This window comes from Papaver somniferum, chromosome 8 (assembly GCF_003573695.1).
Source record: "Papaver somniferum cultivar HN1 chromosome 8, ASM357369v1, whole genome shotgun sequence".
Classification (NCBI taxonomy): Eukaryota; Viridiplantae; Streptophyta; class Magnoliopsida; order Ranunculales; family Papaveraceae; genus Papaver; species Papaver somniferum.
The window spans coordinates 163,672,275-163,684,476 of record NC_039365.1 but is presented as its reverse complement, the minus strand read 5'-3'; the positions used below and the strand labels follow the sequence as shown (position 1 = coordinate 163,684,476).

The 12,202-nt window shown below is 33.8% G+C and overlaps 2 protein-coding genes across 2 annotated transcripts; both read left to right on the top strand.

Moving 5' to 3' along the window:
• The first annotated feature begins 6,013 nt into the window (after positions 1 to 6,013).
• LOC113306359 (F-box protein At3g07870-like) lies at positions 6,014 to 6,694 on the top strand. Its single transcript, XM_026555306.1, has one exon. The coding sequence runs from the start codon at positions 6,014 to 6,016 to the stop codon at positions 6,692 to 6,694; it is 681 nt and encodes a 226-aa protein (XP_026411091.1).
• A 3,836-nt stretch (positions 6,695 to 10,530) lies between these two features.
• Positions 10,531 to 11,963, top strand: LOC113302449. Its single transcript, XM_026551351.1, has 2 exons — positions 10,531 to 10,760; positions 11,159 to 11,963. The coding sequence occupies exons 1-2, from the start codon at positions 10,598 to 10,600 to the stop codon at positions 11,611 to 11,613; spliced, it is 618 nt and encodes a 205-aa protein (XP_026407136.1). The 5' UTR covers positions 10,531 to 10,597; the 3' UTR covers positions 11,614 to 11,963.
• Positions 11,964 to 12,202: the final 239 nt, after the last annotated feature.

Here is a 12,202-nt window from a genome sequence, read left to right as displayed (position 1 = left end):
TGATCAGTCATCTCTGAATGCAGTTGCCCTGTCAAGGTTGGCCAAGCCCAACAATGCCTTCCTAGGAACAGATAAAACACAACCTTCACTATTCCCCAGTTCTGGATTAGCTAAGTGTTAGTTTATTATAATTAACTAAGTATTAATTTATTAAGATTAATTAGTCTTTAACTTCTATCTTAACTGTGTAATTCTGATAAATTTATTTCGTAAAATACATAAATAGTTCACATCATTTTAAAAAATTTAGTCATCTGAATTTATTTATTTCCTTTTACCAATATAAGTAATCCCAATTCGGTTTCACGTCAATTTATAATATCTGATAATTTTAACTTTACTATAATACTACATATAAATTTACTACCAACTTAATTACTCAAATACTATCATCAACTGTGTTATTATTCTCATTATTCTTAAGTTGATAGTCTGGTTGGTACAGTAAACCTTAATCTTGTAAATATAATTCTACTTTCACGTAAAGGTTGATATAACAGATTTTATTTATTCAGATTGAATCCGTATATTATATCTTGTTAAATATTGGCGTTGATAATTTAATTTGGGTTAAATTTGAGTCTGCATAAAATTATAATATATCTTAATAGTCTTTAAATTTGCTATTAATGTAAATATCCTATTAATATACGAATTTTGTTTTCTTTTAATTATAATATTACACAAAATATCTGAATGATATTATTACTATTTTATATATATTTGTTTCATTTGTTAGACTAAATATAATTTCGGTATAAGATTACTAACAAGTTGAGTGTTTTCGTATTTTATGTATTATATCCTCGCTTCTTTAAGTCTAATTAACGCCTACTAAGTATTATATTAACAATCTAGTTTAGACGCGAAACAAACTTGTAGATTAGGGTTTTAACTTACAATCAGTATGCGTACACAAGGAGTCAGTGAACCTGATTTTCGTAAGTGGACTTGGGCGATTCCAAAGATCAATTTCCAAGTTAAGAAAACCCTAATAATTCTACAACAAGAACAACTAGAATAAATCTAGAAATATCTTGTTTAAAACCTCTTAAGGATTTTTACGAGATACCTTAATCGAAGTTTTTTTTCTAGCTTCCGATTTCGACTAACAAGTGTTGGTCTACGATCGGAAACTGAGATCTATCAAAACCTAGGGTTTATGATCAACAACTCTTGAATGGTTTTATATCAGAAGAGAAAACCTTAGAATAGACAAGAGGTGAAAAACTAGATTACAAGTTGTATAATCAATCACGAAGATTAAATCCAACTCAGCTTTGTGATCCCCAATACAAAGACTTTTATCTCATTCTTTTTCACGAAGAACAGAAGACTTGGAAAACAACCTTATGAAGCTTACACAAATTTTCCAAAGAGGATGAAAACGTGTAGCGCTCATGAACCCTTTATTTATAGTGAAAAATAACTTGGAAGCTACGCCGAGCTAATTTCCTTTTTCAAGACTCTCCTAATTTTGGGAGTCTTTCTTAAGTTATAACTCTTGCCAAAATAATTAATTAAATAATTAATTAGCAAATATTGTATTTATGTGAGTAAATCACATTTTAACTTAGGAAGGAATCACAAACACTTAATATGGTAATCAAATATGTTTGGAGTAATAGCTATCTTGCATAGATAAGGAAACATCACAAACATGACAAAAAATGGCTTCTAGTCACGTAATTGGGCTTAAGTCCGTGAACCGTTACAAACAGTTCGTGGATTGTTTCCTACTAACGAACTGTAACAATTACAACAACACTTATAATTGTTACTTTAATAAATCACTCATAACTTCATCGTTATAACTCGGAATTGAGTGATTCTTGGCTCCTTGAATTCGTAAGCTCATTCACTATAACTTGAGAATCTTTCCAGGGATAAAGGTTATTATCACAAAAGTAGTGGCTCAAATAACCTCGAGTATATATACATAAATGTATATTAACCGTCATAAGAATTGTTCCATAGAGTGAGCATTTGTTTCGATAGATTAGAAAGGTAGAATTGAACAAGAATCCACATGAAATCAATTACCACATACCTTTGTTGATGAAGTCCTTGTTGATGTCTTCTTGTTATCTTCAGTCTTCATCCTTAAGATTTGTTTTTATTAGACCTAATCTAGTCCGAAATTATCTTTAGTATACTAAATCAAGAACGCATTTTGGCAACTAAAATTGACAACTAAATTGACATACCAACGCTAGTGGGTTCAGCCGAGCAATGCTCTAACATATTCTTCTCCCTCTCTTACACACACTAAAACACAGATGCAGAATTAATATTTGTGAGAGAAAAACTAACGTACACTGGACATGCTATCAATCCTGCTAACCTACACTTGAGCCAATAAGAGAGTGACAACACATAGACTACACTTGAACCATTGAGAGAATGACAGCACATAAACTGATCTAAGCAGAAACAATTTTATCTGTTATTAGTTATTAAATGGAAATTGTATTCATGACATGAATGGGGAGGTAAATTATGAATCAATGAGCTGGAGTAAAGAGTTTAATGTAATAAGGAACCATTTGCCATTATAAATGGTGGTGCAGTTCTGTGTTTCAAATGTAGTTACACAAATCCCACTGTCTATAGTTATGATGAAAAATCGTCATCTCTGGAGATGCTTTTCAATTTTAAGAAACATATATTTCCTTCACCATCAGCTCACATGAAAACTTTAGTTTCATTGAAAGCTTTAGGAGAATAAAATAAGAAAATAATGGAGTCAAGTTTGGAGGAAAAAAGGAACGTTTAGCGGTCAAGCAACAAGTGAAAAGAAGAAATCCATGAGCATATATAATGGCTTCATTATGTGACTGGTTAGTAAAGACGAATCATATTTTCTTCAATCATATTTGATTTTATTTTGTTTGTGGTTGAAATTACATAGTATGTTTTAGTTGTTTTCTGTTCTTACATTATTTGTTGCATCTTTATCTAGTGTGTTACTGTTGTTTAACTGGGAGTTGAGCTATCTTGCTTAATTTGTTACTCATTGTGATCGTTATCGTGCAATCAAACTAATTTTAGTGAAAGATTGACATAAAACTTAGTAAACTGATTTTTCTTTAAAAAAGTGATCAACTGTATGCAGTAAAGGTCTGCAATAAGTGAAAGGTTTTAAGATCCTTCATTGCTTGCAAGGGATCTATTATTTTTTGTAGCATTGCTAGTCTGACAATTTGAGTGTCTGAATTACGATTTTTTCTATCAGCTAAAGATATAATTTTCTGTTAACATAATCTAACTTTGAGAATGAAAAATTATTCAAAAGAAACTGACAGTCATCTAACATAACTTTGTAGAAGAAACAATATAATAGAGGAATGGCTAGGTGATAAACCTTACTTTCTCCTAAACATGTAATCTTCTCTTTGGAATGAAATTTATTAGCTTAACAAAAAACGAATTACGATTTTTTCCGTATTTTTGACGACTATTCCGTTATTGTAACAGGTGCTAGAGTAATTTGGTTAGTACTATAATTATTATCATTTATGTGTACTAAGAAAATTCGTCTGGATAAAGTTAAACTGTGGTGCCAAGACATGTTTTGATTTCAACTCCTCTCTTTATAATCACGTTTTGTTTACAAGATCTTCGCTAATTTATCTTTGTTTAGAGTCACTATTAGATCCCGAATACACATTTCTCTTGCTATATTTGGATGACGTAATATAGATATTGCTCTTTGCTCGATATGGGAAATATCAAGATCACTTCAAATTGCCCAAGTTTCTCGTACAGGGTTGAAATTAGCCGTGTTTCATGCACACTGCAGATCTATTAGTTGTTAATTTTTCTTAGCATCAGCTGCTAGCTATCTCCACCCTTTTGTAAATATTAGTACCAAAATCACTGGATACAAAAATACGGAAATGAGTTGTAATTTGAATAAGTAACTGTAGAAAAGTTTCATTAGAAATATTCAAGTAATTGTTTGTCAGGTTTTGCTATTTTTCCATGGGAAAAATAGACTTTAGCAACGTAACTTGCACTATCATCAAGGTCCAAAACAATGATTTTCTTAATTTTAGTATTTTTTCCGAGTGGATTACTTTTATTCAAATATTTTATGCACCAATGCATATCGTTGTTGAATAATGCTAACTGATTAGGCCTTAATAAGCATTGTAAAGTTGACGCATTATATCAAGAACATATTGTGCATATTTTAAAGCAAGGATTGAAAAGCGTCTGTTATTTTTGAAAAAAGGGCCGTTAAAACGGTCACGCCTATGTAGCGTGTCCGTGAAGGTCACCGACACCCTGTCTATATATATTACCGATAAATAGGAAATAACGACGTTATTTAGACGCGTTATAACCATTTTCACGCATGTTATAACTGTTGTTCTAAAATTGTATTTTACGATTTTTCCTTCTAAATAACATTTTAACGCAAGTATTTAGACCGTTTTCCCGTTTTCACGTCAGTTATAACCGATTTTTAAGAAAAAAGAATATAAAAATATTTTCTTACAATTCTTTATATTTTAAATTAAAGACTAAAAAATTACAATTAATATTTTAAAACTAAAAGAATAAAATAATGATGTATAGAAAACGTTATAACAACGTTATTAGACCCGTTATAACTGTTTTCACTCACGTTATAACTATTAGATAGGAATTTCAAACCATAATTCTTTTTTATTTTCTGTTTAACTGTTATGACGCCCGTTATTTTAGAAAAACGTATAAAAACAAATTTTATTCCTAAATAACGCGTTTTTTGTCCGAAACGTGCTCACACCCGTCAAAACGCGTTATAACGGTCATTCCCAGTGGCCGTGACCTGCGGCGTGACATGTTTTTCAAACCTTGTTTTAAAGACAAAATTAGCACGATTTATAAAGGGGATACCAGTTCTACTAAGAGCATCCACAGTCACGACCAAATTTAGAGACTAAAACCAAATTTGGTCCAAAAGTGAGGCGTAATGGAACGGACTAAAACTAAATTTGGTATGATTTTCTAGGGTTTGAGACTAAATGTAGTCGCCGTCCCAGACTATAACTAAATTTAATGGGACGTAAGTATAGTAAGCGTTCTATGTTAGGCGTGGATATAATGAGCGTATAGGATTAAACGGAAGTATAGTGTGCGTTTGAGTGCAGAGCGCTAACACAAACAACGTCTCAGTGGGACGTTAAAACAAAGTCCTTCAACCTTAACGTTCACAAAATGTGCGCCCCACTTTGAGCGTGAATAATACTCCCGCCTCATGTTTGTTTGTTCATGAGACTCTCTCAATACATCCGTCTCACAGTTGAACTCACACTTTGTTTTTTGATTGTGTCAACGCCTCACGTCTAGCGATGATAATACTTACGTCCCATTTCGGGCGTGAATAATACTTTCGCCCCATATATGCGTGCACGATAACTACGCCTAACCTTCATACGTTCACTATAACTCCGTTCACTATCAGACGTTCACTATAACTACGCCAGACTAAATTTTAGTCTTTTACCGTTGCGCTTCACCTTCAAAAAAGCCAAATAAATTTAGCATTTGGTCTGCCTTTTAGTATTTAGTCACGTCCATGGTTGTGGTTGCTCTAAATGCTGATACCGTTTCATATAGGACAAAAAGATTCCATCGATCCTGACCGTTGGATCGATGAAATGATATCAACACTTAGTAGGACTGATATCCCCTTTATAAATCGTGAAAATTAGTGCTGTGTTGATAATACAACTGAAAAGAGTGTTTTTCACTGACGTTTTAACAGTCATGTGTCGTGATTGCGGTTTTTTTTGGTATTTCAGTTTTATCACCGAAAAGAAAGGAAAAACGTTTTCAGATCGTTATGAGCGTTTTGTCCTACCAAAAATGATTTTTACCCAGATCCCGTTTTTCAAACACTTTCATTTTCCAGTTTCCACAGCCCAAAAGAAAAACCCCAATTCCATGATTCCATCGCCATTTCTTCAATTCCTAGAATTTTCTTAGTAAATCTCCTTTCCTCTGTTTAACAAGAGTTTCGATGGAGCTCCCACTAGACATCATGTTTGATATCTTTAGTCGTTTGCCTATTGAAAAGGTTTTAGAATCCAAATTAGTTTCCAAAAATTGGAGAGATGTTGTTCTTCATCCATCCTTCTCTCAAAAGCATTTAAATCGTCTCCGTTCTTCTGAAGATTCAGGTAATTTGGGTTTTCTTTTCACTGACTATACAAATTCTGATTCCAAAGAATTCTATTATGTTGAATACGATGAGAATAATGAGACACCCATTATTAGCAATAGAAGGATCAACATACCCACTGAATTGAAATCTTATACTGTTGTTGGTAGCTATAATGGGTTGATTTGTATTTACGAGCTTAGTTCGATTATTATTTGTAACCCCATTACTAGAGAATATGTTTATCTTCCAAGGTTGAATTGTTATTTCTTTTTGCGTTGTGGTTTTGGTTACCTTGTTTCAACTAATGAGTACAAAGTTGTTAGAGTATATGAGTTACCGGGAGAACCCAGTTCTGTACAAGTCGAGGTATACACTCTTGGCAGTGGCAATGGTTGGAGAAATGTTGGAAAACTTAACTCTGAATATGGCTTACTTTGTGACCAAGTAGGTGTATTCTTAAATGGAGCTCTTCATTGGGCAGTCAGTGGGAAACGAATAATTGTGGCCTTCGATTTGGCTGATGAAACGTTTTCGTGAAATTCAACTGCCCACATTTCCAGAGTGTCTGTATAGGGATGGATACTTTAAACTTGTTGGGTATTTGGGTGATTATTTGATGTGTCTCGATTATATGAAACTGAGAAGGTCTCTTGACATACGTTTACTGAAGGAAAATAGTACCCACGACATGAATCGGGAAGTAGATTACAAGTCAATGAGCTGGGGTAAAAAGTTTCATGTAGGCAATATGGAACCAATTTCCTTTACAAACAGTGGTGCAGTTTTGTGTTTCAATACTAGACCTGGAAAACCAACTCTCTACCGTTATGACTTAAAATCGTCGTCTTTTGAGATGCTTGTCAGTTTTGATAAAATATTCATTCAACCACCATTCGCTCACATGAAAACTATAGTTTCATTGAAAGCTTTGGGAGAAGAAAATACGAAAAGAATGGAGACAAATGGATGATCAGCGGACAAGCAGCAGTTGACAGGAAGAAACCCATCGGCATATACAATGGTTTCAGTTTGTGACTGGTTAGTAAAGACAGGGCACCTTATCTCGAATCCTATTTAATTTACAATTTGTTAATGACTAGTATTACATAGTATGATTTAGTTGTTTTCTGTTCTTATATCATCTAGCACATCTTTATCTAGCATGTTACGTAACCTGGAGTTGAGCTGTCTTGCTTTGTTACTCATTTGTTATATTTAATGTGTACTCAAACTAATTTTAGTGAACGAATGTGACACAAACTGTAGTAAACTAATTTGCTTATAAATGTAAAGAAATGAGTATATGCAGTAAAGGTCTGGAATAAGTGTAAGCTTTAATATATCCCTCATTACTAGTAAGGGCATTTATTGGTATTTGGAGCATAACTAGACTGAAAATTTGAAGCGTCCCAATTACTATATTTTCTGTATTTTCGCCTGCTATTTCGTTGTTGCAACAGGTTATGGATAGTGTAACTGGATGTTACCCTTGTCTTCTAAATCAGATTTCAAACATGCATTTGTTTATTTTGTACATAGAACTGAAAACCTTTTATCTACTTCAGTTATTACCATCAGAACTGACTATGAAGGAGAATTTTTTAACTCATTCCTGAAGCAATTCTGTGCGAATAAAAGAATTACTCATGAATGTTTTAGTTGTTATCTTTTATTACATTACCTATCAATTTTCACATCTCTATCTAGTTTGTCATATGATTTGGAGTTGAGCTATCTTTCTTTGTTACTCATTTGTTAATGTGAAATCAAACTAATTTTGGTGAAAGAATGTGACGCAGAATGTAGTAAACTGACTTTGCTTATAAGAAATGAAGGAATGAGTATATGCAGTAAAGGTCTAGAATAAGTGAAAGCTTTCAAACTCCCTACATTGCTAGTAAAGCATTAGAGTATAACTAGTATGAAAATCTGAAGTGTTCGAATTATGATTTTTCTGTACTTTCGACGATGTTATTGCAACAGGTTAAGGACAGGGTGATTCATCAGTACTTAGAAACTTCTCCTGAATAAAGTTAAAACTTGATTGCTCTTACTGTGGTGCTAATTATGGCCACTAGCAGGCATGTTTTTTTTCCAGCTCTTCTCTTGTCTTTATTTTGTTTACAAGATTTTTGCTAGTTTATCTGCTATTTAGTCTTTATGTAGATCCCGAAATACACATTTCTCTTGTTATGTTTGGATGACTTGAACAAAACATGGATATGGTTCTCTCCTCGATATGGGAGATATCGAGTTTACTTCAAATTGCCCATGTTTCTTTCATAGCATTGAAAGTAGCAATGCTACTTACTGCAGATTTGTTAACTACATTAGTTCACTTTTCTTTTCTTAGCATCAGTTGCTAGCTGTCTCCACCTTTTTTGTGGATATCAGTACCAAAATCACTTGACACAGCTACAGAAATGAGTGGTAATTTGAATTGGGAACCGTAGAAAAGCTTGCTGCATTCATCGTTAATTTTCAGCAGAACAATAGACAACTAAAGTAGGCAGGCGGAGTATTCAGTAGCAACTAACATGATTTGTATTTCAACTCTGTGTTAACTACAACTATGCTATTGTTTGTCTAAAATAATGCTAGTTTTCCTTGCCTACTACTACCAGGATTCAGAAGGATGATTCCTGAATTTTTAGCATTTTGTCTAAGACGTAGGAGCAATCCCAACTGTTTTTTCACTATTCTTTTCTTTAAACATACTTAAATTTGGAATTAGAAGAATCTGACCATTTCAGAAGCTATGCACCTTGGTTTCCTTCTAGTCTCTACTTTCTTGTTGCTAGTAGAACTGTGTACTCAAAAGCTTGACAGACGGAACTCCCAAATTCGGAAGGCAGTTTTCAGAGAGATTCCATGACTGCCACAATCTTTCAGTAGTTTGCTTGTGCTTTTACTTTGCTCTCTTCGCCCTTTTGTGCTGTCCATACGTCAAGGGAATTTATCCTTGTCAACATTTTTTTTTGACCAACTAAGACCGTTTTTTGAGTCTTAGTGGAATCCTTGCCAACTTTTTTTTTTATCAGACAATAGCGGGAATTGAACCTATCACTTGGAAATTCAACTCCTAGGCGACTGGGTTAATCCCAGTTGGTTATCCTTGTCAACTCTTGGATTCCACCAAGACCGTTTTTTGAGTCTTGACCAACTCTTCTTTACTCACCAAGTACGGCCGTAATACTAATACCACTTGACACTTTATCATTATACCTGTGATGCTCAAGGCTTTTCAATTTCACCCTTTTTTTTTTTTTTTTGGGAACTTTAATTTGTTTCCTAGTTTCACTTTCTATCCTAATGCTAGCTTCAACGAATACACGGCTGTCAATTTCTAAGAAAATTGTCTTTTTCATGTCAATGCAAATCCAAATCCCCCAGCATATTTAAACTCCAAATTTCTAAAGCTTTGAAACGTTAAAGCATAATATCAAGAACTAAAATAAATAACGGTATAAGCCTTTGTAACAGTCAGGCGCCAGGATTTATGGCCGTTTTATCTTCTTTTTTCTTTTTCTTCACTATTTCACCGTGAAATAAAGAAAAACACCCGATTCGATCTTTATAACAGGGCTTAGTTGGGGGCCTCACCAATTTTGTTTGCACCCCAAAATTTTCAGGGGCGTATCAATAATAAAGTGAAAATACTGTTTTACCCTTTATTTTTATTTTTTTTAAAAATCAAAACCAAAACTTTAAAATCAAAATCAATTTTCTTTTTTTTCGAATTTTATGTTTGCATTTTTTTTTCTGCTCAAATTTGTATGAAAAGTCGTCATGAATTTTTTTGAAAAATTACGACCCTCAAAAGTCGTCATTGTTTTAGTGACGACTCCAAACAGTCGTTCTTGCTTATAAAAGAGTCGGAATACATTAAAGGGTCGCCATATGCGTAGTTGAACATTGACGACTGTTTAGAGTCGTCACTGAAACAATGACGACTCTTGAGGGTCGTTATTTTTTAAAAAAATTTATGACGACTTTTCATACAAATTTGCATAGAATTTTTATTTTTCAAACATAAGATTCGAAAAAAAGATTGATTCTGATTTTAAACTTTTGATTTTGATTTTAAAATTTTGCATTAATTATGTGAGATTACCACTAATTAAGTGAGATTATCACTAATTTAGATAAGGGGTAGATTAGACATTACCAAAATATTTGGATAAGAGGTGACCCAAATTAGGATTGGGTGAGCCCCCAATTACTTTCCAGGGCCCCAATTCAGCGGTGCTTTATAATGTTTGTTTGGTGCTTGATAAATTGGGGTGTACTGAATCACCCTTTCCACCTATATTTTGTGCCTCTCCACAGCCAAAAACCCATTTCCAAACTTTACTCTCTCTCCATTTCTTTCAAACCCTAGATCTATCCATCTCTCTTTTTCTGTAAATCTCCTTTACTTCTGTTGAACAAAAGTTTCCAATGGAGCTCCCAGAAGACATCATGCTAGACATCTTAACACGTTTACCCACCGAATCGATTTTGGAATCCAAATTGGTATCCAAAACTTGGAGAGATGTTGTTCGCCATCCATTCTTCTCTCAAAAGCATTCAAATCGTCTCTTATCTGCCGCTGATGATTCAGGTAACTTGGGTTTTATTTTATTGGTTCGAGAGATTTCTACTATGTTGAATACAGTGAGAATAATGACACACCCATTACTAGCTCTAGAAGGATCAGTATCCCCCCTGAATTCGATTGTTATACCTTTGTGGATTCCTCTAACGGTTTAATCTGTCTTCAGAATGGTGGTTCGTTTATCATTTGGAACCCCATTACTAAATAGTACGCTGGTATTCCAGGATTTACATTCTGTCAGCTTTATGGTTTTGATTACCTTGTTTCAACTAATGAGTATAAGGTTGTTAGGATAATTGAACCAGAACCCAATTCTATAGAATTCGAGTTATACACTCTCGGCAGCGGCAATGGATGGAGAAATGTTGGAAAACTCAACTCTGCATTTAACTCTTTCAAAACAGGTGCCTTTGCAGATGAAGCTATTCATTGGATAGACACAAATAAGAAACAAACGCTGATGTCCTTCGATTTGGTTGATGAAAAGTTTCGTGAAATTTCATTAGCCACACTCCCACAACATGTATACCTTAAACCTGTTGGGGCTTTGGGTGATAGTTTGATGTGTGTCAATAATATGAGAGATGGTGACACATGGTTATTAAAGGAAAAGGAAAATGGTGACATGAAGTGGGAGGTGGATTACAAGTCAATAAGCTGCAGTCAAGGGTTTAACTTTGGTGGTATGGAACCATTTGCAGTTACAAACAATGGTGTAGTTCTGTGTTTCAGAGCGAGAGCCACAAATACCACTGTCCATCGTTATGACTTAAAATTTTCATCTCTGGAAGTGCTTGTCAGTCTTGATAAAAAATGTAATGATTCACCATTTCCTCACATGAAAACTTTAGTTTCATAGAAAGCTTTAGGAGAAGAAAATACGAGAATACCACAACTTATAGTCGTCTTTTCTGGAGATGCTTGTCACATGAAAGCTTTAGCTGTAGAAGAAGAAAATACGGAAAGAATGGAGTCAAGTTTGGAGACAAAAAGAAATGATTAGAAAGGACAAGCAGCATTTGTAAGGAAGAAGTCCTTAAGGATACATACTGGTTTCATTTTGTGACTGGTTAGTATATACATGGAACCGTTTTTTGAATCCTATTTAATTTACAATGTGTTAGTTTGTTGTAGTTGTTTTTCTTTCTTGCATTATCCATCACATCTTTATCTAGTGTATTACTGTTATTTAACATGGAGTTGAGCTAGTTATTTAACTTGGATTTGAGCTATCTTGCTTTGTTACTCGTTATATTTAATATATAATCAAAATAATTTTAGTGAAAGAATGTAGTACAGACTATAGTAAACTGATTTTGCCGATAAAAAGTAACGGAATGAGTATATGCAATAAAGGTCTGGAATAACTGAAAGCTTTCCAACGCCCTACACTGCTAATAACAACCTTATTATAGGGGCGGCATTCCAATAGGACAAAAAGGGTCATT

Coding starts and splice junctions, on each gene's coding strand:
- LOC113306359 (XM_026555306.1), top strand. CDS start 6,014: ATGGAGCTCCCACTAGACATCATGTTTGATATCTTTAGTCGTTTGCCT.
- LOC113302449 (XM_026551351.1), top strand. CDS start 10,598: ATGGAGCTCCCAGAAGACATCATGCTAGACATCTTAACACGTTTACCC. Junction 10,761..11,158: donor ATCTGCCGCTGATGATTCAG/GTAACTTGGGTT, acceptor CTTTCAAAACAG/GTGCCTTTGCAGATGAAGCT.